Below are 27,641 nucleotides of genomic sequence, written 5' to 3' on the forward strand. Positions count from 1 at the left end.
GAACCAATGGCCATTGCTAACTTAGATCCCATAACATATTTTTCTTCTTTAATTTAATTTGTTTACATCAACTATAAATCAGACGCTCTTACGTGGATGCGTACGTGTCAACATTCATTTATGAGACCGGGAGAGAGTATGATCCATACATTTGTTACTTACATGCATATATAACTCTATACTTCCCTAAGAATTAGAAAACAGTATCCCACATCTCTCCTCATCCATATTAGTCATAAATTTCTAATTGATACTTCTCATCAGAACCCCAAATGGATCACAAGCATCTACGAACATCTCCCAAATGTTTATTATACACCAAATGTATCATAACCATCATTTACGTCGTATCAATCTCTCATCTCAATGCCCATTTTATAACTTCATGCAAACAAACCCCATACCCTAGCGTCTGCGCCCACCACATATCCAATTCACCTCTCGAAGTCAAAACTTTAGAAGACCAAACCGATGGGTTGACTTTTCACGACCTTGTGGTCAGCTCCACCATGGACCAGGCCGTGCAACTACACCGCCTCGTCTCTACCGTAAAAAAGCGTCGTTCTCTCCACAAACATGCTAGGTCAGCTATGCACGACTGCTTGGAGCTCTACGAAGACACCATAGACCAACTCAACCACACTCGGAGTTCGCAATATTCGTCGATGCATGATAGACAAACCTCGTTAAGCGCAGCCATAGCTAATCAAGACACTTGCAGAAACGGATTTAAAGATTTTAAGTTGATCTCTTCGTATTCGAAATATTTCCCAATACACCATCACCGGAACCTCACTAAGTCTCTAAGCAACTCTTTGGCAGTTACTAAGGCTGCGGCTGAGGCAGTTGCCGAGAAATATGCATCGACGGGGTTCACCAAATATAACAAACAAAGAAATAGCAACGGAGGTGGTGGCCACCGGAGATTATTGATGTTTTCCGACGAGGAATATCCATCGTGGTTCCCTCTTTCCGATCGTAAACTTCTGGAAGATACCACAACCACGACGAAAGCCGATCTTGTGGTGGCTAAGGACGGTTCAGGTCATTACACAAGCATTCAACAAGCGGTAAACGCAGTAGCCAAACTTTCTCGGAGAAACAAGAGACTTGTGATATACGTTAAAGCTGGTGTTTACCGAGAAAACGTAGTAGTCAAGAAATCGATCAAGAACGTGATGGTTATCGGAGATGGGATTGATTCCACCATCGTCACCGGTAATAAGAACGTTAAAGATGGCACGACGACGTTTCGGTCCGCTACTTTTGGTATGTCGTCCGTGTTATATATACAGAGTTATATCATCAAAATTACTTTCTAAAAGTAATCTTTATTTATAACAAATAATATTAATGTTTGCACGTATTTACATACAAATTTCTTGTATAACATAAATTAACATAAACACTCATAATAGCCATAATTTATCCGAATATAATAAGATTTTAGTTTTTAGAAAATTTTAATAATCAAAACAAATAGGACTTTTATAAAAGGTTACTAAAATAAATATCGGGAGGCTAAAAACTATTTCTTTAAGTATAATTCCAATTTGATTTATGTTTTGGGGTAAAGAAAAATAATTTATTCGTTTTTTTGGGTCTCAACATGTATAGTTATATACATTATTCTCTTCGTTATTGTCGAAACATTAAAAACATATGATGTACTCTTGAAATATAACTGCCGGACTACATTTTCGCTCTGTCCGCCAACAGCTGTTTCCGGCGAAGGTTTTATCGCACGTGGTATAACATTCCAGAACACGGCTGGACCGGAGAAATATCAAGCGGTGGCTCTCAGATCAGGTTCAGACTTCTCCGTCTTCTACGGCTGCTCTTTCAAAGGCTATCAAGACACTCTCTACCTTCACTCTCGCCGTCAGTTCTTGAGAAACTGTAATATTCATGGAACCGTCGATTTCATCTTCGGAGACGCAACCGCAGTCCTCCAAAACTGCAACATCTACGCTCTCAAGCCGATGAGCGGCCAGAAAAACACGATTACCGCTCAATCACGCAAAGACCCGAACGAGAACACAGGTTTCGTCGTACATGGCTCTACGGTGGCTACAGCGTCCGAGACTTACTTAGGACGGCCGTGGAAGTCGTATTCGAGGACGGTTTTCATGAAATGTAACCTTGGAGGGTTGGTGAATCCAGCGGGGTGGTTGCCTTGGAACGGCGAGTTTGCTCTGAGGACTCTTTATTACGGTGAGTATGGTAATACCGGCGCTGGAGCAAGTGTCGCCGGTAGAGTTAAGTGGCCAGGTTACCATGTTATAAAGACGGCAACGGAGGCCGGAAAATTCACGGTGGAGAATTTCTTGGACGGAAACTATTGGATCACTGCTGCGGGAGTACCGGTCAACGATGGACTTTGACTTTGTTCTGAGTCTTTTGATTGGACTTTGTTGATTTTTATGTTTTATGTTTTTGTTGGCGTGTGATCGTTATAATTTTACAAAATTTCTTATGTTGTGACATATATTTTATTCGATTGCTAAGTAAATTTACTTTTAAATTCCGTAAACGTAAGTGAATATTAATAATTAATTATAAAGCAATTGTGATAATAGGTACATTGTCACGTTAACCTTAAATTAGAAATACTAATTATATATATATATACATTTTCTTATCCAATAATAAATTTGAAATCTATAACAAATTAGTAATGTTAATTAAACAATACATAAAATGTCAATTTTCTGTGCCTGCGATGCACATATCGAATTCCTAGTACAATACATAAAAAATCAAACAATATATAGATTTTTTTTTGTCAATCTTCTTTTCTATCTGCACTTTAAAGTATACATTTCTTTTTTTCTTTTACACAGAAAAGACTTTTAAGTAAATATCAAAATCATTTATCAAAAAAAGACAGAATATTAATTAAAATCAAACCCAAATTCAAATTCAAATCCATATCATATATATCTATGAAAATATAACTTATGCCACCTTGTGATTTTCTATTCACTCCACTACCTTTCATGATCATAAGTTCCATGATTGACGAAAAGACAGTTTACTAGTTTGGAGATGATTTGTTTTGTTTTTTCTTTTTCATAATTTCTAGATTATCTTGTAATTTTTCTCTCTTATAAGCTTATTGTTTTTGTCAACAAACAAATCCATGTTTTGACTGCACTTGTTATTTTTGACCACATAATTAGTAACCATCTAACTTGGATTTGAAAATAATTATTCATTTTGATAACAAATTCATATATATATGGATGTAGAGCCTAAATCACCGAGTACAGTGGCGATTCGAGAGCAACGGCTTAGGTTCATATTGTGTGCAGCGTCTCACATCAAACCGAGAACATTGTCACAATGAAACTCATAAATTTTCCTAGGAAAACAAGATTTTCCCGATAAAAGATGAGTCAAATCATAGATCAGATGGACAACAAAAAAAAGAATTTTTAAAAGCAATAAAATATGGGACTCACATACACACGGAAGAATGAGCCTTCCTTTTCTAAATGTCAACACCCTTTAATTTCCCACATTCCTGAAATTATTAATAAAAATAGTACTAGTATTTTATAAATATTACACTATTGTCCGCATGTAGACAACAATGATACTAGTGATATTTTCAAATGATGGCTATCCTAAATTTGAGATATATTAATACCTTAGATAGACTTTTATATCTTATAGTAAGGCATAATTATATCTTTTGTATAATTATTATGTTGATATCTTATGGAGATATCCACGTCCGCTATACATTTCAAAATTTAAATATAATCAACTCATATATATATAATCAATATTCCAGATTTTAAATATAGTCAATTTTTTAAAAACCTTATAAACTATTCATAGTAAAAATGGATAAATAAGTATAAGAGATAATATATAGACTGGTCTAGACCAGCAACGAAAAACGTTAACAACTAGTCAACTACAGAACATTACTATTTCACTATCCTAATTAATTTGATATAAATTGCTACCTCAGATAAACTATATATACATGAGAACCAGATACAAAAAAAAAATCAATATATAATTTATTTTTCAAGTAAAGAAAGAACAAGAAAAATAATTAACTATTATTTGATAAATCACGATTGAAGGATCATCATGTATCGCCTTAGCCTTATCAACACACCGATTAACTAGAGGCAAACTCGTTAATTACTAATGATACACGTCTGTACGTTACTCACGTCGAACTTGAACGACTCAGTTGAGTCTATTGAGACAAACTCCCTCATATCTGTTTTATGAAGCCTCTCATCATTTCCTCGACCGACCGCGTCTTTATTATGGTTCTCGATCGAATCAGTCGTACGTACGTGAATGACGGCGGCTGGAGAGTGGTGACGTTGCCGAGGTATGAGGTTAAGTCGAGAGACTTGGAGAGAGTGACGGAGACTTGAGAGGGCTAGCTGGATCGTTCTGGACGAAGTTATATAATTAACTACTCCTTGGTAGTTTAATTAGCTAGCCCTTATATTAATTCAGAACTAAACCGGTATATTAGTTAATTAGTTGGTCGTTTACAAGGTATTATTTTTCTTCTAAATCCAAGAATTTGGACACGGGATGTTATATAAGGAAGAGATCACTTAATTTGGTTTGGTCTCTAGGCTCAAAAGATTCTATACGGTTCCTAATTAGATCCGATTTTACCAAAAAAAAACTTCGGATGTAATTAGGATACTCATAAGATAAGTTGTCTTCGAAGAGCGAGAGAAGTTGTACTCCTACACGGCTACACCTGCCATGTAAACCCTGGTCAAGTCTATGAAGGCTGATCGCTCTGATTACTATAATCTGTTTCTCACAGTATACAAAACTGCTGAAGAACATGTTAAAAAAGGAGATCATGGCCTTGGGTACAGTACGAAGAAGGATTGATTAAAAAACAATGATGAGTTAATTTTTATGTTTACTTCTTTTCTTTTTTTAATAAAAATTATTGTTACGTTTCTTTTAAAAAATTATTTTGTTTGAGATCATATTTAAATATTATTTTTTTGGTACATCTACACATATTTTATTGAATACTAATTACTTTACAATATTATAGTATTTTAATTTATTTGATGAATATTACAGTTTTATATTTGTATATTTTATGTATATTGTTATTTTGTGAAATAATTTAAAGTAGTAATTATATTATTGTAGTTGTGAGTAAATATAATTTATTTAATCGATCAACTACATAAAATTAGTTTTAGACCGTTGTGGAACATTAAAAACACAAGAAGTAATATATGTTTGTTTTTAAAAATTTAAATCACAACATAAGCAGGAAAAAAATCTTTTTTTTTTGTAAAGCTTTTTTATCTCTCAGACCTTCTCCATCGGGAGGTTCATAGAGGGGAGTCTTAGTGTTTTGGTGAAAAAAAAATCAGAACAAAAGAAAAATGGTAAGGGAGCCTCTTAGGGCTTCTCCAACGGGGTCTCTTAGCAGGTCTCTTATGTTATAATTAGGCAAAAAATAAATCAAAAACACATAAATGAATAAGAGGCAGTTCTAATTTCGGATCAATAAGAGGTGCCTCTTATTGATACGTGTCAGCGTCTATTTTGTTGATGTTAATACTTAAAAAAAAATTTACACCAATTCATTTTTCTTCTTCTCTCTCCCGATAATATCTCTACAAGGCAAACACTGAGAAATCGACCATTCTCAATCGACCATCAGAACGATAATCGTGGTGATCGGACGTTTTATCATCATCTCTACTGTGGCTGAGTGTCAACGTCGACTGTGGTGCAGCTAATCGGCGAGTCGATTAATGGAAAACGGTGAGTCTCCTTCACCAAATCGAACCAATTCAGAGATTGTATCATACAATTGTCTTTGTCATGGTACGTTTCTATTTTTGTTTGCATGAATTAGTGTTTAGTTAAGGTTTAGAGATTAGGGTTCTTTGATTTGGGAAATTAGGGTTCTTCGAAATCAGTTTATTTATGTGTTCATAGGCATGATTAAGCTCAGGGTTAATGAAATTAGCCATGATTGAAGATGAGTTTGTTGATGTTTTGTGTTTTGTGTTTACGATAGTGAAAAAACAGAGTAAGAAAGTAATACTTTTATTGATCTGAAATTTGAATGTATTACAGACTCGATTGTGTTATGTTACAAAGACTCGATCTATACTTATAGGAACTGAACCATTGTGTTGTGATAACAGATCAGACACAACTCTTTGATCAAAAGACACAACTGTAAAACAGAACAACTTGCGTCCCTTAATCAAATAACTAACTTATACAAATGTGTTGTGTTATGTAAATGTGTTGTGTTATGTAAATATGTTATGTTATGCAAATATGTTGTGATACGAGATTTGATTATGCTTCAACACTCCCCCTTAATCATATCTGGGCTTCACTCCAAGCTTTCTTCTAAGCGCTTCAAACCTTGTAACACTTAAAGCCTTGGTAAGTATATCCGCGAGTTGATCCTCTCCTTTGCAATACTCAAGTTGAATGAGTCCTTTGTGCTCAACTTCTCTCACGAAATGGTACTTGATCTCTATGTGTTTTGTTCTTCGATGCTGCACCGGATTTCTTCCAATTGCTATTGTAGACTTGTTGTCACAGAAGATGGGAGTCCCTTCTTCAAGCTTTAAACCGAAGTCTTCCAATAGTCTTTGTAACCATATGGCTTGATTTGTTGCTGCACATACTGCGATGTACTCTGCTTCCGCCGTTGATTGAGCCACTGTTTGCTGTTTACAAGATTGCCAACAAAACATAGCCGATCCAAGACTAAAAACATAACCTGTGGTGCTTTTCTTGTCTTCAGGACAACCACCCCAATCATTGTCCGAGTAGGCTATTAACCTTGGTACCTTTGCACTTGTGAATAATACTCCAAAGTTTGTTGTTCCTTTGACGTATCTTAGTACCCTTTTTGCCTCTTGGTAGTGCTTCATGTGTGGTGATGACATGTATCTTGAGAGATAAGAGCTTGCATACATCACATCAGGTCTTGATGCACAAAAGTACAAAAGTCCTCCAACAAAGCTTTGATACTTCGTTGGATCTCCAAATTCTTTGTCTTCACCTTCTCCTCCTTTTCTTTTTCCTTGTGGTGTAAGTGGAGTGCTTACACTCTTGCTCTCCTGCATCCCAAACTTATCAATAAGTTTGTTTGCATATTTTTCTTGTGAAAGAAATATGTCACGATCATCTTGGATCACTTCCATCCCAAGGAAGTAGTTCAGCAAACCAAGATCAGTCATCTCAAATTCGCTCTTCAGGTTCTCCTTGAATGTGTTGATGAGTTGAACATTGTTTCCGGTGATGATGAGATCATCGACGTATAAGCTAACGATCAACATGTCTTCTTCTTTCTTCTTAGTGTACAAATCTTCATCATTCATACTTCTTTCAAAACCATTTTGAATGAAGTAAGAATCTATTCTCCCATACCATGCTCTTGGGGCTTGTTTAAGACCATATAAAGCTTTGTAGAGCTTTAACACATTTTCTTCTTTGCCTTCTATCACAAACCCAGGTGGTTGTGTGACATAAACTTCTTCTTCAAGCTCTCCGTTTAGAAACACAGACTTCACATCCATTTGATACAATCTCCACTCCATTTGAGCCGCACACGCAAGTAAGACTCTTATTGTATCATATCTTGAGACAGGGGCAAATGTCTCAAGATAATTGATTCCATATTCTTGAGAAAAACCTCTTGCAACTAGCCTTGCCTTGGGCTTGATGTGATTTCCACTTGCATCTGTCTTGATCTTATAAATCCACTTCACGCTTATCACATTCTTCTTCTCTGGCTTGTCTACTAGTTTCCATGTTCTGTTTTTCTCGATCATTTCTATCTTCTCGCTCATGGCCCTTCTCCACTCTTCATCATCACAAGCTTCATCATAAGTTTGTGGTTCTTCATGAGCAAGAAGACAAACTTCTATGACGTGAACTGCTTCTTTGAGAACCACCTTTTGCGTATTTTCCATGAGCTTTTTCACATTCCTGTATCTCTTTGGAGTTTCTGAGCTGTCTCCTTCTTCATTGCTCACATGATCATTGGTTGGAGACAAAACTGGGCTGGAGGTTTCTCTTTCTTCATTGTTCGCATGATCATTGATTTGAGACAGAACAGGACTGGAGGTTTCTCCTCGTTGATCTCTTGACTCTTGTGTGTCATTGATGGGTAAGACAACGATCTTATTGACTTCCTCTTGTCTATCCCAACTCCACTTCTTATTCTCTTCAAACTCCACATCTCTCGACACTTCAATTTTTCCATTCTCCAAGATGAGGATTCTATAGCCTTTAGATTGATTGCTATAGCCAACAAGAATCCCACGCTTTGCCTTAGCGTCTAGTTTTCTCCTTTTCTGATCTGGAATATGCACATAACATATGCTTCCAAACATCTTCAAGTGTGACACGTTTGGCTTGTGTCCACACCACTTCTCCATTGGCGTCATGTCGTCTTCGATTGCTTTTGATGGTAGACGGTTTTGTAGATAAGCCGAAGTATATACCGCTTTTGTCCATAACTTGAGCGGTAATCCTTGCTCCACAAGCATTGCTCTTGCCATCTCCATGAAGGATCTGTTCTTCCGTTCTGCTGCACCGTTTTGTTGTGGTGAGTAAGGAAAAGTCACTTGCCTATTGATTCCTTCTTCTTCACAAAATTGGTTGAATTCTTGTGAAGTGAATTCACCACCTCCATCGGATCTCAACGTCTTGATGGTACAATCTGATTGCTTCTCCACCATCACTTTGAACTTCTTGAATAATAAGAAGGTCTCCGATTTTTGTTTTAGGAAGTATACCCAACACATATGATTATAGTCATCCAGAAACAATAGAAAATAATGGCTTCCATCAAGTGATTGGTGCTGCATCGGACCACATACATTTGTATGCACAATCTCAAGCTTCTCTTTTGTCTTCGTTTGAGATTCTTTTGGAAAGCTTTTGCGTGACTGCTTCCCAAGGTTACATGCCTCACACACTTCTTTCTTGACTTTAAGACTTGGTAACCCCTTTACCAAATCCTTGTCTTGCATTTTTTGCAGACGCTTGCTACTTACATGGCCAAGTCTCTTATGCCATGTTTCCTCTATTTGTGCATTTGCCGTCATGGCTTCTTCTTCGACTGAACTTAACTTGATCTTGAAGCTCTTGTTTATCATCTCAATATTCAAGATCTCATTGCCTTTTGCATCTTTGATGATGCATCTCTTGTCTTGCAAACGTACTTGATAGCCGCTTGAGATGATTTGAGGAACACTCAATAAGTTCTTCTGCAGACCAGGTACTAAGAATACATTCTTAATGATTCTTTTGCCATGGCTAGTCATGACGGTAATATCTCCTTTACCGGCTGTCATGACTGTATCTCCATTTCCGACTCTAATTGGTACTTTGATACTTCTGTTGATGTGAGAGAAGTACCGTTCTTCTTTCGTCATATGATTTGTGCAGCCACTGTCGATCAGCCAAACATCTGCGCCTAACGTTGTGGTTGATTCCTCACTTGCACTAAACAGCATATGATCTTCACTTAAGTCTTCTTCTTCGAGACTTACATGTGATCTCTCTTTGTTCTTTGAGCGACATTCATTGGAGTAGTGGCCGATCCTACCACACTTGTAACACTTGATGTTATTCTTCTGTTTCTTGCCATGATCGTCTTTCTTCGGTTTGTTTCGACACTCTTCTTCTGTGTGTTTGTTGCTCTTGTGAAAACCACACCACTTCTTGCCTTGATTGACATGGTTGTTGGTGTTGTCTCGTTTGAAACCGGATTCTTTTCCTTTGGAACGAACATAGAACGCTCCCTCTCTTGTGATTTCTTCTCTTGCAGTAACTCTCGCTTCTTGTGCTTTTAAGATACCAAGAAGTTCTGACATTTTTAGTGAATCCAAATCGCGAGTTTGCTCTAGGACACTAACAATGCTATCAAACTTGATGAGTATCTTCTGTATGAGTTGTGAGTTTGATTTCTTTTCACGATGATAAGTTCATTGATTTTCCAGAACAATTAACTTATTGGTGAATGTCTTGATGTCGTCGTTGTCATACATCTTTAGGTTTTCATACTCCCTATGCAGTGATTGGAGTTTAACCAATCGGACTTGTGGAGAGCCTTGGTATTCATCCTTCAGTGCATCCCACGCCTCTTTTGATGATGATGCTGCTGCAATTCGGGAGAAGATTTGATCAGTTACGGTAGTTTGCAAAATTTGCAAAGCCATCGTATCATTCGCCTCTGCTTCTTCTCTGAGCCTCTTTGCTCTTGCAGTTTCAGGGGTTTCTCCCTCTTGTACCGGTCCAGCCGGCACGCCTTCTTCAACCACCGACCATAGTTTTCTGGTTCGAAATATGGTTGCCATCTTGATGCTCCAGAAGTCGTACTTCTCCCCATTGAATATAGGGATCACTTGATGTGAGGAGCCTTGCATCGTCTCTGCTTTTTGCTGATGACGATATGATCTCTCTTGTTCTCTCTTTTAGTGTTTTATCTCTGGTCCTCTCAATCGCAAAGCTCTGATACCATGTTGATGTTTTGTGTTTTGTGTTTACGATAGTGAAAAAACAGAGTAAGAAAGTAATACTTTTATTGATCTGAAATTTGAATGTATTACAGACTCGGTTGTGTTGTGTTACAAAGACTCGATCTATACTTATATGAACCGAACTATTGTGTTGTGATAACAGACCAGACACAACTCTTTGATCAAAAGACACAACTGTAAAACGTAACAACTTGCGTCCCTTAATCAAATAACTAACTTATACAAATGTGTTGTGTTATGTAAATATGTTATGTTATGCAAATATGTTGTGATACGAGATTTGATTATGCTTCAACAGAGTTTAGGCATAGATTGTTTATTTCCATCGGTCTTGTCTTCATACAGCTCTACAGCTTGTTCTGATATTCTTATTTGTATCTCTGCTTTTTGCTTCAATCAATAAGTAGTCTCTTGAATATGATAAGTTTTTGCTAATTTAATCTATGTATTTCTGTTTTTGTTGAGGTTAATTTGGAGAAACTGCAATTGGAGTCTATGATGTCGTACTCTAGGATGCCTGGACTGTCGTACAGAAACATCCCTGCTGGAGAGCTGGTAAATGTCCATACACATGATCTTGACAGTTTGTTTGCCCATAAGTTTCCTCTCTATTTGTTTTCTCTAACAACGATCATTACATGCTCTATCTAAAGGAAACAGGGAAGAGAAGCACAAAACCTAGCAAATGTAATTAAGCTTATCCTTGTTTTGTCCCTTTTTTCCATAAGTTTGGTTCTTGAGACACATCTGGTCTAATGTGATGGTTTATTCTACAGGTATATGTGGCAAATCTGCGTCTTAAGGGAGTTGATACAGATGTCTTAGTGACTGCCTATGAACCTATTCTGATAAAGTAAGTCCCATAAACCTTAAATTTTGAGTCACTCAGTTATGTTGCAAACAATTGAATATAAATATGCATTGTTTTGATACAGAACTAGGAAACCGATAGCTTTGTTGTCGTTGTTGCTGTTGTTGTTGTTGTTGTTTTTGTTGTTTTTGTTGTTCTACATGTCTTTTTGCGTATTGTGCAGCCCTTTAAGCGAGAGCGCGGATGCTGTGGGATCTGTGTTTAGTTGTCCCAGCTTCACAATCTGGAAAAGGTAGCTGAAAAAGATGGTTTATTACTACGATCAGTTTAGTCAGAGAGACCATGGCAGACTTGTGATCAGTTTGGTCGGGTCAACAAATAGCAACAACTAGAGAATTCAAGCAGATTAGTTTCCTTTGTTACTTAATTATGTTTATACAGTTTAAAATATTTAAACATTCAAGGTAATTATTTTTTACTTAAAATAATTTCATTTCATAAATAATATTTTTGAAAAATATGTTTTTTTTCAAAATTAAAAACCCCAATAAGAACTTCACCATTGGAATAGCAAAGTTTTAATTACTTTTTCACAATTTCTTATTTCAAAAAAGTACAACATATATTCTTAAAAAATTAAAAAACTCAAAATAGCATTTTCACCGTTGGAGAAGGTCTAAGAGGCGATACGTGTCGTTGTTTTATTGGCAAAACAAAATAATAGAAAAGGAAAAAAAAATTGGATCGATCAAATTTTATTTATTTTCCTCTCTCTCGCGTTAGAACTCCCGAATCGACAAAGTAAGAAGATGGAATTGAAGGATATGGAATCAGAGGAGGTTGGGGTCGGAGGAGATTGAATCGGCGGAGGAGAGATGGAACCAGAGGAGGTTGCGATTAGGTAAACGAATTAGGGTTGTTTGATTTTTGATCCCAAATTAGGATTCTTTGATTTTTGATTTTTGATCCCCAAATTAGGGTTCTTTGCAAGAATTTTTCTCTCTTTCATTTGATTTCACTTTTAGCTTCTTCAGTTTTGTGAGAGGTTGTTGGATTTGGTAGTAGAGCATGTCTTTCTTTTGGAACTTGGTGTTATATGACTTCAGTGGTTTGATTAGATTTGGGTCTGATTTGTTTCTCAATGAGTTGGATCCTTCACTGACCAAAGTTTATCTAAGAACAGGGTATGTTATTGCTCTTTCCTACTATGTATCATTGTTAGTCATGTCTTTTAAGTTTTAGTGAGAGTTAAATTATATCTGATCCCTTTTCTTTTTGGGTGTGATTTCTTGAAATTGTGTTTTGCAAGTTTTGTGCTTTCGCATTCCAAATTTAATATTTGTTGAATTTGTAATTTTAGGGATTTGATGTTGATTTCTGCAACCATACGTATAATGGGATAATGCCGGGTGGATGTAGTCCCTATGACAAACTCTTTGCAAAGGCTGGACTCCATTGTTACAATCTTGAAAAGGTTACTCTCTTAGATGGACTAATTCAGGAAGACATATCAAAGCTTGGGAACTCGTAAGTCCTTTCTTCATTTTCTTGGAACTGAAAGGTATCTGCAAGCTCTCTTACTCGATTCAGCTATTAGATTACATGATTTGTACACCAGGTAAGCCTAAATATCTTTCGCAAGTACTGTGGACCTGTCGACATTTGGCTGTCAATTTTATCCGCCAATAAACATCCAAGTAATGTAATCATCATAAACGAGCAGCCTTGGAAAAGCTTCAAAGCAATGGCACAACACTTAAGCCAGTGGGTTTGTTATGTCTCCACCAAATATGATATACTTACCTTTTTTTTTCTCTGACCTTGATGAATGTGAATGGTTTGTGATTCTGCAGGTTTCGGAAGCTTTTTGTTTCGTTTTCAAGCTACACATACACGAATACATTTAATAGAATCATTCTTTCAGTATTAATGTTTTTATTATGTTTTATATGTTTAAAAATTAATTAAAGGCAATATTTTCCTATTTTATAAAATCTTAAATGTTTAAACATTTATACTATTTCTATTCTATTTAAAAATTTTAAATTTCAAAAAACTATATTTTCAGAATTAAGAGTCCCAAAATTATAACCTACCATTGTAAAAGAAAATTTTAACTAAAAATCATGGGTTTTTATTTTCAAAACAGTACACAATTAATTCATAAAAAAAACTCAAACAGTATATAAGTACCCCAATATATGAACCTCCCATTAATATTGCTCTCAGCTCTTTTGGTATATATTTACATTTTTCTCAATATATTGCCTTTTTCTTATGTAAAAGGAGTATATTCAAATCTTATATATATGCCTTGTGAATAAAGAATAAAAGAGCCTAAGGTGAAAAAACACGGAGCTTTCTGACTAAATCCGGGGCTGAACGTGAATTAGCATAGGAATCATGTCATCCACGGATATGAAACCCAAATCCAAACCTGATGATAACCAAGTCATTTCGCGGAAGGCAGTGAGAGATCGATTACATGTGTTCATGAAAGGAGGTGGTTGCGGAGAATTATTTACAGCTTGTATAGGTGGTGATAAGGCGAAAGATAACCGGGAAGCCTGTTCGATGCTGGAAAAATGTATGAAGGCTCGCTCTGATTACTTTCAGCCGTTTTTCGCGTTGAGGAGAGATGGCGAAGAACTGATGGAGAGGGAGACCGAAGTCTTCCTCCATGCAAAGCCAAAGGACAACACATACACGCTGGTTGAAAAGTTCATGACAGGCGGACCTTGCAAAGAAGCCTTTATGGCTTGGAATGACTTCCGCAAAGAATGTAAGAAGACCGGGAGGTGTGAGAGAAGTTGTTTTAGTCCTACACCTGCTTTTAAAACCCTGGTCAAGTGTATGGAGGCTGATCGCTCTAATCACTATCACCCGTTTCTCGCGGTGTTCAAAACTGTTGAAGAACATCTTAAAAAGGAGATCATGGGCTGGGCTACGAGGGAGCAAGCCGATGCGAAGAAGGGTTAGATTAAAAACAATGATGAGTTAATTATGTAACTTTTATGCTTACTTTTTTTTTTTTTTTTTTTTTACATTTTCTTTATGCATGAATACTCTTTCTTCCTTTATTTATTTATTTATATGCTCCTAAAGATCATTATTTTTTAATTTGTTAAATGTCTCAGTCATCCTCTATTATTATTGATCTGGTTTATACATGCATCAAATCCTTTGTATATATTTAATATGACCTTTACTGAAACTTGAAATGTCATTTGCACATGTCTAGCTTATAGATTTAAGTAGTTTTTGATTGTGTGAATTCAGATGGATCTACCTAGCTAGGGTGCTAAATTGCTAATGCTAATTATCCATGATTCGAAGGTCGTGAATTTAAAGTTTTTTTTTCCAAAAGACTCCTATTAGCTACAAACTTACCAATTACCATGTAAGACTGTTAGGTTCAAATGTTTTCTTTAGTACTAATAAAACTAGATTAAGACCCGTGCTAGAGTACGGGTTGAAATTCATTTTATTTACATTGTAATTTTTTTATAAAATATAATTTATGTGATTGGTTTTAAAAGTTTTTTTGGATAAAATATTATGCAATAAAATCATATGTTAAATATGATGACTTGAAAAAGACACTTATTTTGTAAGATTTATATTGTTAATGATTCTAGATAAGTGTACGTGCTATAACGCTGGTTAAATTTTATTTTATACAAAATTTTGTATATTGTCTATTTTAAAATAAAATTTTAATATGTTTTATTAGTTTATGTACGTGAAGTTATTTCAACAATGTATATTCTATCTCATGACTTGAATGTCATTATAAGACATAATTTTGTGAATTTGGTTTTTAAAAAGCGAATTATTATATTATGAGTAATTTAATATATTGTTATATTTTTTGTTTTAATATACTTGTTTTTTTTTAATTCTTTCATATTATAGTGACATATTATTGACATTGCTATAACAAACCAATTTAGAATGTTTATAGTTTCTAACTTTAATATCGAGTTTCAACATTTTAAAAATATTTCAAAACAAATTATTTAAAGTTTATAATATTATATAAAATTGTAAAATTCAACAAAAAAGTATGAAATTGAATTTAAATATTCAAATTTTGACCCGTTACTCAGTAAAAATTTTAATTCAATAGATATTATTTTTAAAGAATAATCTTATTAAAAATCGAATATTTTATAGATTGAATCATTTATATTTGTTCTTAAAAATTCAACTTATGATATATCCGTAAATAAAACTATTTTTTAATTACAATAAATAATATGATAATTTATTTGTTTCACAAAATAGACTCATATATATATATATGAGAGGTGAAGTGTAATAATAATTAACAAATTAATATGTTAAGTTAGATATCAAATGATTTTATTTGATGAATAATTTAATAAAGAAAATTAATATGGTAAGTTAGATGATATCAAATGATTCTTTAGAATATTCTCTTTAAGATTTTTGTAAACAATAAATCCAAACTATACAAAAATATAAAACTTAATCTATAACCTATTTGTAACCAATTTATTAAAATTATATAGTATACAAAATAATGTTGTGTACTTCCGTTTTTATTATATAGGGTATTTTAGGATGTGAGTCATGTGACTATGTATGTAATGATATTATTGCAGATGGTTTTTCGAGTTTCCGTTGTCTACATGTCCCATAAGAAACAAATAAACAAAACGAAAAGAAGAAGAATCACCGATGGTTACTTGGACTAGGTTTACGTTTTGGGCTCTGAAAGCCCTTTAGAATCATATTTAAAAGAAACAATTTGGAAAGATAAAGAAACAAAAGTTTGGCCGAAAAAAAAAATGATAAGAAACAAAAAAGTGAACAAACGATCGATGGCTACTCATTGGAAAAAATTGTTTATAATGACTAATGAGTAGTACTTTTGACAGAGATTTGTTTACGAATATGAATAGTACATTTTACACGCAACAGTGTAACACACTGAAATCTAAACATTATTTTTGAAACTAACATCATGAATTAATGGATACAACATTATGGCTGGCGAATGTGTTTTTTGAGTTCCCCAACTTAGCAAGGAAAAACATATTCATCAGAAAATGAATACGTGTCTAAAAATAAGCAATAACAGGTAGATACAACAGAGATGGACCCTCGGGATTGTGACAAGAAAACAAAAAAAAGACTCTTGTTTCTTTGCGTCTCGTGAACCCTCCTCTCTTCCCCATTTCTGATTACCTATTTGCTTTTTGAGGTTTTCTCATTTTTCTCGTCATTTGTTCCACATCCTTAGTAAAATACTACGAATACACTTTGACCTTTTAAAACCATTCAAAACTTATCATATTCTGTAAATCTAGAGAAGTCTCGTACTACGGAAAGTTATGCACAAATCAGCGTTTTGTTTTTGTTTTTTTTTGGTAAAGAATATTCTTATAATTAAATTATGTTTTTGAAAGCAATTTTTGATGGCATATTGTACCAAACGAAACATTTTCAGTGACTTAGTTAGATATGAATACTTTACAATAGACATAACTTAGGTGATTGTATAATAGGTTAATCATTATCTTATAAACTAGAAAAGGATAAGGCGTGAGAAGGCATGTGAGACAGAGATGAGTTTCTATTATGTCCGTTGTGTGTTATGACTTATGACAAACAAATGGGTTAGTGGTCAATTTCAAAGGGATCACGGGATCATATATACTTCTCCAACATATACTTCCAAACCAATTATAAATTTTTCCATCACTTTTCTTTTTTTGTAAATTACAAATCAAACATTATATTTCTTCACGCATCATACCGTAAATTGATTCCCATATATATTATTAATCGGTTTTGACTTTGAATCTCTCATCATTTAACCGAAGATTTTCTCATAATCATAAACATTTACGGTTGGTGTATCATATATATACATCACATGTATGCGAATCTACGTTTGGTGAACCAAACACTATATATAATTTATATTCCCACACTTGGAGAACAGTAGTGACACACACACGTATATACACATACCGACATACGCACATATATATTCAAAAATGGTTACCAAAAGATAAGTGTATGCATGTGTATCCGCTTAATTATACATGTTGCAACAACCCATTGAACTAGCTCCTCTATAGCTTGTCGCGCATTAACAGATAAACGTCTATGTAATAGTGGTGGAGTTACAGCGCATGCATACATTAGCCATTATATACTTTTTTTATGCACCACCATTAGCCGTCATTAGTTTTCAATCATGTGCTTTATTCATCACTTTAGAATAAGCGTGTCATTTAGGTTGTAATTAGTAATTTTCGTTCTGAACCAATCCATAATATTTTGTTTTAAGACGTTTATAATTTCACTTTCTTGCATTATTTAAAATCATTTGCCAAGATTCTTCCGATTTTTTTTTTTTGGTTTTATATAATTTTATCACCACTTAAACTACGCAACGACAACAAACTTATTTTGTCTACCACTAAATTTTACATTCAGATAAAGTCAACTTATTTCTTGTTTTTTCTCGATCAAAAAGCTAAAAGCAGCTCATACAATTTTGTACCTTCATAATGATTTTCTAATGTTTTGAAACCTTCTAAAACGATTTTATAGTAAAAGGACAAATAAAAATAAGAAAGAATAGACTACCAATTATTTCCACACACACTTGATTCTTTTCGTAATTTCGACAAACAAAAAGCGTTAACAACTACATTATATCACTACTCAATACTCTTTCATTACAGCCAATAACAAATAGGCTTATCTTATTGTATCTCTATCATGCACGCGTGAGAACCAAAAACGAAATAAAAAGACAATAATTTCTTTTCCAAGTAAAATTCCAAGTAAAAAAAAAAAAAAAATTAGAAGAAGAAGAATCTTTGATAAATATTTGATATAATGATCAATGTATTGCCTTATCAACACATCGATTAACTAGAGCCAACGCATTACTAGTCATCTTCTTTACGTCATCGACCCGTGCGCATACTTCATCCTTCCTCGGCTCATCGTGAATGTCTTTAAACCCGTCCGTACAAGTCTCCTCGTCGGTTAAAGCAGCACTGAGCCACGTCTGCACGTTACTCATTTGGAACCTGAACGACTCGAGAGAACCAGTCGAGACCAGCTCCCTCATCTGTTTCATCGAGCCTTTCATTTCGTCGACCGCGTCTTTAAGGTTATCGAAGCAGTCATGAAAAACGGCGGCTGCGGTTGGGTGGTGGGCACCCTCGTCTTGGCTCTCTGGTTGGGGAGTGGTGATGTTTGCGAGGTATGAGGCTAAGTCAATGGACTTGGTGAGAGTAACGGAGATTGCGGCTCGAGCCAAGAGAGCCGAGTCGTTGTGGACGGAGCCAGAGAAGGAGGAAAGAGAAGAGAAGCATACGTCAGGGTATAATGTGGTGTTGCAGCTAGTGCGGATGAAATCTGAGTCGTCTGATTGGGAACGGACGGTCAGGATTAATGGGAGGAAGGTGGCTAAGAAGAAGAAGAAGAGAAGTGGTTGATAAAGAGAAGGTTTCATGGTTTCTTCTGTTCTATGTGTGTTGGTTTTTTGTGACACGGAAGTGACTCTTTTTGGGTTATGGATGGTTTTGGTATTTGGGACCTCAGGTTTATATTTATACTGGAAAAACATGTAAATTAGGATTATAATCAATTTTGATGGGTTGGGGGATAATGTTGAAACCATCCGTCTAATGGGCCGATCTGGTCCGGAATAATGTATTTAACATATTTGGTGAATAGTAATGCAAACTCTTTATCATCTAGCTAGTCCACTAAGACCGGTATTACCGGTATATAGAGCAAGTAACTGAGTAAGTGAGGTAAGGCAAATCAAATTTAAGAAAAAAAAAAAAAAATCAAAGTTAAGAGCTCTCATTGATACCATGGCATAAAGAAATGTATCAGACGGTGGTAGCTTTATCTATATACTAGTTGACTCATTTTATTGCATTCTTTTCGATCAATATAAGCTAAAAAATAGATCATACCCTGTAGTATAATAAAAAAATGAATGCAACTGTTTTAAAGAAGTGTTATAAATCGTTGGCTTAAATTGACTAATGAATGATTCATAAATCCACAAGAGGTATAGATCATGGATTGATTAACACAAGAACAATTACAAGGTGTGTGTGCGTTTGGCTTTTTTTTTTTTTTTTCTATTGGTTGTATCCAAGTAGCGTTGAAAGCAAAACAGTTTCAATTAATTTGTTTGGTTCCCAGTAATCTTGGCTTTACGTTTTTTTCTTTTAAGCAGCCGAAAAAATTGTTTTGCGCATTGAGCAAGGAAGATTAGATGCTTCAGCCGTCAGCTAGCTTTATGCAAATTGCAACATCCCTCGTTTTATAAGTCAACCTCGTATCTCCCACAAATCGTATCATATGGTTTATCATGCATGATTGAATGTATGTCAAATTGTCAACGTTTCATATCGTATATCCTAAGTTTATAAAATTCTACTTTTTCCCATCATATTATTGCTTACTAATACTTAAAAAGTATAGCCATTGAAACTGCTTCGTTTAAACTCATTAGGATATGTGAAACGATAACAAATTTGAACGATCAGATAATTGTTTAGACTAATGCATTTTTCAACTACAGTATAAATTAGTATATAATTACAATATATTAAACTAGTACTAGTGTTTTGTCCATGTTACATTATAAATTACATTCAAAGCTAATTTGAATGTTCACATCATTAGATAAAACTAAACAATCCCGTTTGGAGTTCGAATTAATTTTCTGATGTTATTCAGTTAACGTAGTCAAATTACGCACATTGGTCCATGAATAGGAACTTTAGATGTTAATAAGTATTACAAAAATCTTTTGAGAGTTGCTAACTTGCTATAAAACGCCGAGACGATATATAGTAAGTATGAACGAATATAAAAAGTAAATATTGGTTAATCCTCATGGATACGGTCGTATATGCGTAATTCCTAAAAAGCCTACATTATTGGGATGGATGATACTAAAATCAAAAATCTCACGTCAATCAAGCGTAATTACCCAACTGGAACTTGGTCCAATCCATTACATACACGTGGCGACTTTTCATTGATTCTTGTCTTTTTATTTGAGTATAAAAATATTAGCCCACTCCACGCTTCTCATTCGTCAATAACAAAAAAGAGAACCAAAGTGAGAAACATAAAATGGCGGGAAACTCATTTATGACTCCGGCGATTATGCTCGCCGTGCTTCTCCTTATATCACCGGAGATATACGCCGGACACGACTACCGCGACGCTCTCCGTAAAAGCATCCTCTTCTTCGAGGGTCAACGCTCCGGCAAACTCCCACCAGATCAACGTCTTAAATGGCGCCGTGACTCCGCCTTGCGCGACGGTTCCTCCGCCGGAGTGGATTTAACGGGAGGATACTACGACGCCGGAGATAACGTGAAGTTTGGATTCCCGATGGCGTTCACGACTACGATGATGTCGTGGAGCGTCATAGATTTCGGTAAAACGATGGGACCGGAGCTTGAAAACGCCGTGAAAGCTATCAAATGGGGAACGGATTATCTCATGAAAGCGACTCAGATTTCCGGAGTCGTCTTTGTTCAAGTCGGAGACGCTTACTCCGATCATAATTGCTGGGAGCGTCCCGAGGACATGGACACGCTTAGAACGGTTTATAAAATCGATAAAGACCATCCTGGTTCGGAAGTCGCCGGAGAAACCGCAGCCGCACTAGCAGCCGCGTCGATCGTGTTCGAAAAACGCGATCCAGCATACTCCAAGATGCTCCTGGACCGAGCAGCAAGGGTACTTTTATTACTTTAACGTTTCTTTTAATACGAACACAAATCGTGATTTTGTCAAAAAAAAGTGTTAGCAATTGGTTATTATACTTTGCTTGTGTGATAAATATTCTCTTTATTGGTTTCTAATCATGTTTCCGTACATTTTTGACCCACATGCATAAGATTTAGACCTACTATGAAGTATGAACTACTTTATTTTTGTTAGAAACGTACGAACCATTTCACATTACTTAATTAAAGAAACAAATTAAACTTTTGACTTTGTGTATTTTTTTTACCTATAATATGGAAATGTATAAACAGGTGTTTGCGTTCGCCCAAAAGTACCGAGGAGCGTACAGTGATAGTCTTTACCAAGCAGTGTGTCCTTTTTATTGCGATTTCAACGGTTACGAGGTAACTACAGATTTTACCAACGATATGACATTTCTTAATTTCATAAGCTTTAGTTAATGAAGTTGTGTGTATAGGATGAGTTGCTTTGGGGAGCAGCATGGCTACACAAAGCTTCAAAGAAACGTGTGTATAGAGAGTTCATTGTGAAGAACCAAGTTATTCTAAGAGCTGGAGATACGATCCACGAGTTTGGTTGGGATAACAAACATGCCGGGATTAATGTCTTAATCTCCAAAATGGTATTAATGGGAAAAGCAGATTATTTTCAGAGTTTTACGCAAAACGCTGATGAGTTCATCTGTTCTTTATTGCCTGGAATCTCCCATCCTCAAGTCCAATACTCACAAGGTATTAAAATTTTAAAATTAATATATAGTTTATTTGATAATATTTTTTTGTGGTATTCTTGATCATATTGTACGTATACTTGTATCCATACTATACAGGAGGACTATTAGTGAAGAGTGGAGGGAGCAATATGCAGCATGTAACATCATTGTCGTTTTTGTTACTTACATATTCTAATTATCTAAGTCACGCCAAAAAGGTGGTGCAATGTGGTGATTTCACAGCTTCGCCTGCTCTTCTACGCCAAACCGCCAAGCGTCAGGTATAAAACTAATTAACCATCATAACTCTGTTTCACCATTGAGACGTTTAATCAACGTAAGTGTTAATGTGTATGGTGGCGTACGTTATAAAATAGGTGGACTACATACTAGGAGATAATCCGATGAAAATGTCGTACATGGTTGGATACGGTCCAAAGTTTCCACAGATGATTCACCATCGTGGCAGCTCGGTTCCTTCAGTCGTGGACCATCCTGGTCGTATAGGGTGCAAAGACGGTTCTCCTTACTTCCTCAGTCCGAATCCTAACCCTAACTTACTGATTGGTGCCGTCGTTGGTGGCCCTAATGTCACTGACGATTTTCCTGATTCGAGACCCTACTTTCAGCTGACCGAGCCGACGACTTACATCAACGCACCTCTGTTGGGCCTTCTTGGTTACTTTTCGGCCCGTTCTTAGATTTCACACCTCAAAAGCAATGAGGTCTACAAAGATTATGATGATTATCTTCTTGTTAGAGTAAAAACTCTAGTGTTGTGCTGATTACTAGACCACCCTACCAGATGTTGACAATTCTTAATGTTTTTACACTTTATAAACCATAAGAATTAGTCAATCATAAGAAATTTTATTCCACAAATCATTGTTGAATGTACCAAAAATATATTTGTAATTTTTGAAGATAACTAAAAGAAAACGAAAAGAACATACCTGAGGCGACTTTTAAAGCGATTAGAACTTCGTAACCCTAATCGCCGCCGTCGGTTGGCCTCACGCCGGCAGATGAGAAATTTGATATGGCGAAAAAGAAAGGACGTCCCCCGCAGAGATCCCACCCATGTACCTCGAAGTTTGCTCGTGTCCTCACTGCATCCGCGCCCTCATTCAGCGGAGATATGAAAGCTCCTCCCGGCGAGAGAGCTGATCCGGTCAATCCTCCCACTGCTTCACTCCCTACAGCTAGTTCGGTTGAGATTAAGGGATCCTCTCCCTCTTCTCCTGAAGTAGCTACCACTCCTTCTAGATCTGATCCAATATCAGAAACTCTGGGACATTCAGTTCAGCTTGAGGCAGAGGGAACATCATTCCAGCCTCCGGAAGTGAGTTTGTCCGCTACTCAGCCTCCTTGCGCCATGGTGGAGCCCCTTACCTCTGCTACAGCTCAACACTTCACTCAGAATCCGATTTCAACGGACCCAGATCGAAGAAACCTTTCCTCAAATAACACCACGATTTCCGACTCATCCCACCACCCAAAACCTCCAATAGCGTGGGCCACCTCGTTCAAGGCTTCCCTCATGAATCTGCAGCAAATGGACCCTCCGTCGTTTATGGAGGATGGCACTCCGGTGGTGATAGCTCCACCATCTGTCTTGCTAAAATCTGTTGAGATGTGGAAGGGGCACCTAGTCGCTCAATTCCACAGTCTCTGTCCTCCGGCTGGCAGGATTTTTACTGATCTGAACCCTATATGGGGACGATTTGGTGACATCACTGTTCGGATCATCTCCGAGTCTGCCGGTCTAATCTTCATTCCTTCCCCCTCCACTCGTCAGTGGGTTGGTGACGTCGGCTTTTGGCAAGCGGGCAACTGCTCTTGCACAGTTCACCCCTGGTCGCCAGAGGGTCTCATGGAATTACAGGAACTCCAAACTGCCCTTACCTGGGCAATTTTGAAGAACGTCCCCCCTCAACTATACTCCCTACAAGGCCTCAGCGTTATCGCTAGTGGTATTGGTAAACCTCTTCACACCGAAAAATCTCGATTGGATCCAATCAACATTGGTGCTACCAAGGTGAAGGTCGTTATCAAACTCAACACCCCTCTCCCCTCCATAGTGGTAGTTAAGGATGTCCAAGGAAATTCCGTTCGTGTGGCAGTGGAGTATCCTCGCCCGCCTCCCAAGTGTCTCAATTGTGAGAGATATGGACATCTCCTAAGCCGATGCCCAAAGCCCTTGATGAATAACTTGCCTTTCAAGAAGGACTTACCATTGTGCTCTAAGGAAGTAACCCACCCCTCGGTCATCCTCCAGTCACCCTCTCCACTTCTTGTAGAATCCCAAGCTCCCGGTAATGATTAAGATGGGACTCAAGGAAAAAAACCTAGTAGGCGGCGATCTCGTTCCAAGAAGAGGTCCAAAAGTACACCCCCTCCTCTTACTCCCCGAACAGCATCAAAACCTCCTTTGCTATCCTCTACGGACAACAAGGACAAGTTCAAGTGGGTGGCCAAAGCGGATATCAAATCAGTAGCAGTCTCCGAATCCCCTCTCCTGGGTAACCCCACCTCAATCTTACCGGATACTACTTATCCCATTGTTAAACTTCAGAGTCTAACCGCGGGGATCGTGACCAAGGAAGCTAAATCAGGGAAGTTAGATGGTGGCGACGATCCAGTCTTCCCTATTCCCCCAGGTTGGGAAGAATTGTCTGCCAAGGCCAAGAAAAAACACCAAAAAATCTGGCATAGTCAGGTTAGAGCCAAGAATTCTAGAACTCCTGTCTCGTCCCGAGGGGAAGCCTCGAGCGAGCAGCCCCCTTTTTGAAAGCAGAGGCTTCCCCCCCCCTTTTTTTTGTTATATTATGACGACATTTTGTTGGAACATAAGAGGCTTAAATAGCCACTCTCGTCAACGGATAGTTAGAAGCTCGATAGCTTCAAATAACCTTTTGGTAGGCGGTATTTTAGAAACTCGGGTGGTAGAGGAGAATGCCACTAGCATTTTGGCCGCAGCTTTTCCTGGTTGGAGGATGGATAATAATTATTGCTCCGCTCCCTTGGGAAGAATATGGATAGTGTGGCACCCCTTTGTAACAGTGATTATCTTTAAAAGAACGGCTCAGCTTATCCTTTGCAGTATCAAATTACCTGACCTTTCTCAATCGTTCGCAGTGGCTTTCATCTATGGCAAGCATACTGTTCTGGACAGGAGAACCTTGTGGGAGGACATAAGCACTCTCATCTCTACAACTCCACTTTCAACTGCCCCTTGGATGCTTGTAGGTGATCAAGCAAATGATTGTCACTTACTATTCCCATCTCTTAGGATCTTCAAACAGCTCTGTTACTCCCTTCTCGGTGGAGCATATCCAATCTATTCACCCCTTCAGATGTGACTCGGCTCTTGCAGCTCAACTTTCTTCAATTCCATCCGATCAGGAAATTATTTCAACCATCTTCTCTATGCCAAAGGACAAAGCACTAGGGCCAGATGGCTTCCCGATGAAATTCTTCTGGGAAACGTGGGCACTGGTAAAGGATAGCACAATAGCGGCAGTTCGAGAGTTCTTTCTAACTGGACACCTCTTAAAAATATTCAACTCCACGGCCATCACTCTCATACCTAAGACTCCTGGAGCAGATCATCTCTCCCAGTTCAGACTTATTGCTTGTTGCAACACGGTTTATAAAGTCATTACTCGCTTGATCTCTAACAGACTCAAGATGTTTATCTCTCAAGCTGTTCAGGGTAATCAAGTGGGGTTTATAAAAGGGAGACTGCTTTGTGAAAACGTCTTATTGGCATCAGAATTGGTGGAAAACTTTCAAACTCCAGGGCATACTACTAGGGGATGCCTCCAAATCGACTTAACAAAAGCTTACGACAACGTTAATTGGGAATTTCTCATTAATATCCTGATCGCTTTAGATCTACCTCCTCAGTATCGCCTTCCATGGAGAGCTAATAGGCTACTTTCAGGGGAAGAAGGGTATCAGACAAGGGGACCCAATGTCGTCTCACTTATTTGTCCTTGTCATGGACATTTTAGCCAAATCCTTAAACAAAAGTGTCTTAAATGCAAGATTCCAACCTCATCCTCAATGCTCAGTCCCTATCATTACCCATCTAAGCTTTGCAGATGATGTTTTGGTGTTCTTTGACGAAACACAATCTTCATTATAAGGGATTTTGGAGATCCTAGAGGAATTCAAATCCGGCTCCGGGCTAGGGATAGATAGACAAAAATCTGCCCTTCTAATTGACAGCGACGATGAGGACAGATGCAGGTCTCTTGCAATGATCTGCGGTGTCTCCCAAGGAACCTTACCGGTTAGATACCTTGGAGTTCCCCTAATGGCATAAAAGATGAAGAAACAGGACTACCAACCTCTCATCGACAAAATCACCAACAAATTCACCTCCTAGACAGCAAGACACCTCTTTTTTGCAGGCCGATTACAACTCCTCAAGTCAGTTATTTACTCAACCATTAATTTCTGGTCTTCCATATTCCTCCTACCCAACCAATGTCTGCTAAGGTTGGAACAAATGTGCAATGCCTTCCTCTGGAAAGGGGTCCCCAACTCAGCTCACGGGGCAAAAATAGCATGGGAAACTGTTTGCACGCCAAAAGAAAGTGGTGGTCTCGGTATGCGACGGCTTGCAGACTGGAACAAGGTATTAGCCCTAAAGCTAATATGGCTTCTCTTTTCTGCGGCAGGTTCCTTATGGGTCTCGTGGGTCAGACTCCATCTGATTGGAAATAAGAACTTCTGGGAGTTAAATCCTGATACTGCAGGAAGCTGGATTTGGCGTAAACTCTGTAAGCTTCGCCCTCTAGCCAGACAATTCATAGTGTGTGAGATTGGCTCGGGTGAAACCGCAAACTTTTGGCTTGAGAATTGGACTGGTCTTGGTCCCTTGATAGATTTGGCTGGCCCAACTGGACCTTAGACTGTTGGCTTACCAATAGATGTGGTTGTAAAAGATGTTGTGCGAGAAGATAACTGGTGGATTGCCTCTAGCAGAAGCAGGAACCCGATCATAGCTCTCTTGAAAATCAGTCTGCCACCGGTTCCAAATTTATCCGATTGTGACCATGATGATATTTTTCTTTGGAAAATAGGTCAACAACCGCCTTCAAATATCTTCTCAACGACCAACACCTGGATTGTCCTGCATCCACCGGCAAATCCAGTTTCCTGGCATAAAGCAGTGTGGTTTAAAGATCACATCCCAAAACATGCCTTTATTTCCTGGGTAGCGACTTGGAATCGCTTGCACACCCATGACCGCCTAAGGAATTGGGGTCTTGCTACCCCGTCAGTTTGCGTCCTGTGCACTACTCATGATGAGTCGCGTGACCATCTGTTCTTCAATTGTGAATACAGCTCAGCAATTTGGTCATACTTCACTCGTCGAGCAAGTTTGAATCCTCCAGCTCCTTTCATGAACTCCCTGATATGGCTTAAATCAGTTTCACCAAACAAGAACATTGCAACTATTATCAAGCTGGCCTATCAAGCTTCCTTATATTTTATTTGGAAGGAACGGAACCTTCGAATTCACACCGGGATATCTAGACCACCCCGACTTATCATCAAGGAGATTCAGCTAATTCTTCGAGCCCGCCTCAATCCACTCTCTCTCACCAGAAGCTCTAACGCCCCGGGGGACTCTCTCCTATGCACCTGGTTCGCCTTATTTCAACCTTCTTCAACTGGATCGTCGCAAGGGTAAGCGGTTTATCTTTCTTCTTATATCACTGTTGTATTGGCCTGTGGCCTTTTTTTGGTTTTTAAGTCTTGTAACCGTACCTTATAA

The 27,641-nt window shown here is 37.4% G+C and overlaps 5 protein-coding genes across 11 annotated transcripts in view; 4 read left to right on the forward strand and 1 right to left on the reverse strand.

Moving 5' to 3' along the window:
• Nucleotides 1–2,455, forward strand: part of LOC104741037 (probable pectinesterase/pectinesterase inhibitor 6) — a 3,574-nt gene extending 1,119 nt beyond the window's left edge. Inside the window, exons 2-3 of one of the 2 annotated variants that reach the window (XM_010461801.2) lie at nt 296–1,269; nt 1,720–2,455. In XM_010461801.2, coding sequence (XP_010460103.1) covers nt 296–1,269; nt 1,720–2,384 — 1,639 coding nt within the window. In that variant the 3' untranslated portion in view covers nt 2,385–2,455. Of the gene's footprint in view, nt 1–169; nt 1,270–1,719 lie in introns of those variants that run through there. The other variant, XM_010461800.2, reaches the window with a different exon arrangement.
• LOC104741038 lies at nt 12,066–14,395 on the forward strand. 6 transcript variants are annotated; one of them, XM_010461804.2, is made up of 3 exons: nt 12,066–12,256; nt 12,716–13,119; nt 13,209–14,395. In XM_010461804.2, the coding sequence occupies exon 3, from the start codon at nt 13,759–13,761 to the stop codon at nt 14,332–14,334; it is 576 nt and encodes a 191-aa protein (XP_010460106.1). In that variant the 5' UTR covers nt 12,066–12,256; nt 12,716–13,119; nt 13,209–13,758; the 3' UTR covers nt 14,335–14,395. The 6 variants fall into 6 exon arrangements, with proteins under 6 accessions (XP_010460106.1, XP_019091216.1, XP_019091215.1 ...); XM_019235671.1 differs by having other exon boundaries at nt 12,716–12,882; nt 12,953–14,395; XM_019235670.1 differs by having other exon boundaries at nt 12,716–12,882; nt 12,974–14,395.
• On the reverse strand, nt 17,965–18,981 carry LOC104741040 (21 kDa protein-like). The gene has a single exon (XM_010461808.2). It carries the CDS (start codon nt 18,974–18,976, stop codon nt 18,242–18,244), a length of 735 nt encoding a protein of 244 aa, XP_010460110.2. The 5' UTR covers nt 18,977–18,981; the 3' UTR covers nt 17,965–18,241.
• Nucleotides 20,498–22,672, forward strand: LOC104741041 (endoglucanase 4-like). The gene is made up of 5 exons (XM_010461809.2): nt 20,498–21,126; nt 21,429–21,521; nt 21,596–21,869; nt 21,968–22,131; nt 22,228–22,672. Exons 1-5 carry the CDS (start codon nt 20,512–20,514, stop codon nt 22,549–22,551), a joined length of 1,470 nt encoding a protein of 489 aa, XP_010460111.1. The 5' UTR covers nt 20,498–20,511; the 3' UTR covers nt 22,552–22,672.
• LOC109128666 lies at nt 25,541–27,557 on the forward strand. Its single transcript, XM_019235491.1, is given in 3 exon segments — nt 25,541–25,643; nt 26,575–26,797; nt 26,897–27,557. Coding segments are annotated over 3 exon segments (987 nt in total).

The sequence above is a fragment of the Camelina sativa genome, chromosome 14 (assembly GCF_000633955.1).
Source record: "Camelina sativa cultivar DH55 chromosome 14, Cs, whole genome shotgun sequence".
NCBI classification, from domain to species: domain Eukaryota; kingdom Viridiplantae; phylum Streptophyta; class Magnoliopsida; order Brassicales; family Brassicaceae; genus Camelina; species Camelina sativa.

Coding starts and splice junctions, on each gene's coding strand:
- LOC104741038 (XM_019235669.1), top strand. CDS start 13,759: ATGTCATCCACGGATATGAAACCCAAATCCAAACCTGATGATAACCAA.
- LOC104741040 (XM_010461808.2), bottom strand. CDS start 18,976: ATGTTTTTCCAGTATAAATATAAACCTGAGGTCCCAAATACCAAAACC.
- LOC104741041 (XM_010461809.2), top strand. CDS start 20,512: ATGGCGGGAAACTCATTTATGACTCCGGCGATTATGCTCGCCGTGCTT. Junction 21,127..21,428: donor TCCTGGACCGAGCAGCAAGG/GTACTTTTATTA, acceptor ATGTATAAACAG/GTGTTTGCGTTCGCCCAAAA. Junction 21,870..21,967: donor TCAAGTCCAATACTCACAAG/GTATTAAAATTT, acceptor CATACTATACAG/GAGGACTATTAGTGAAGAGT.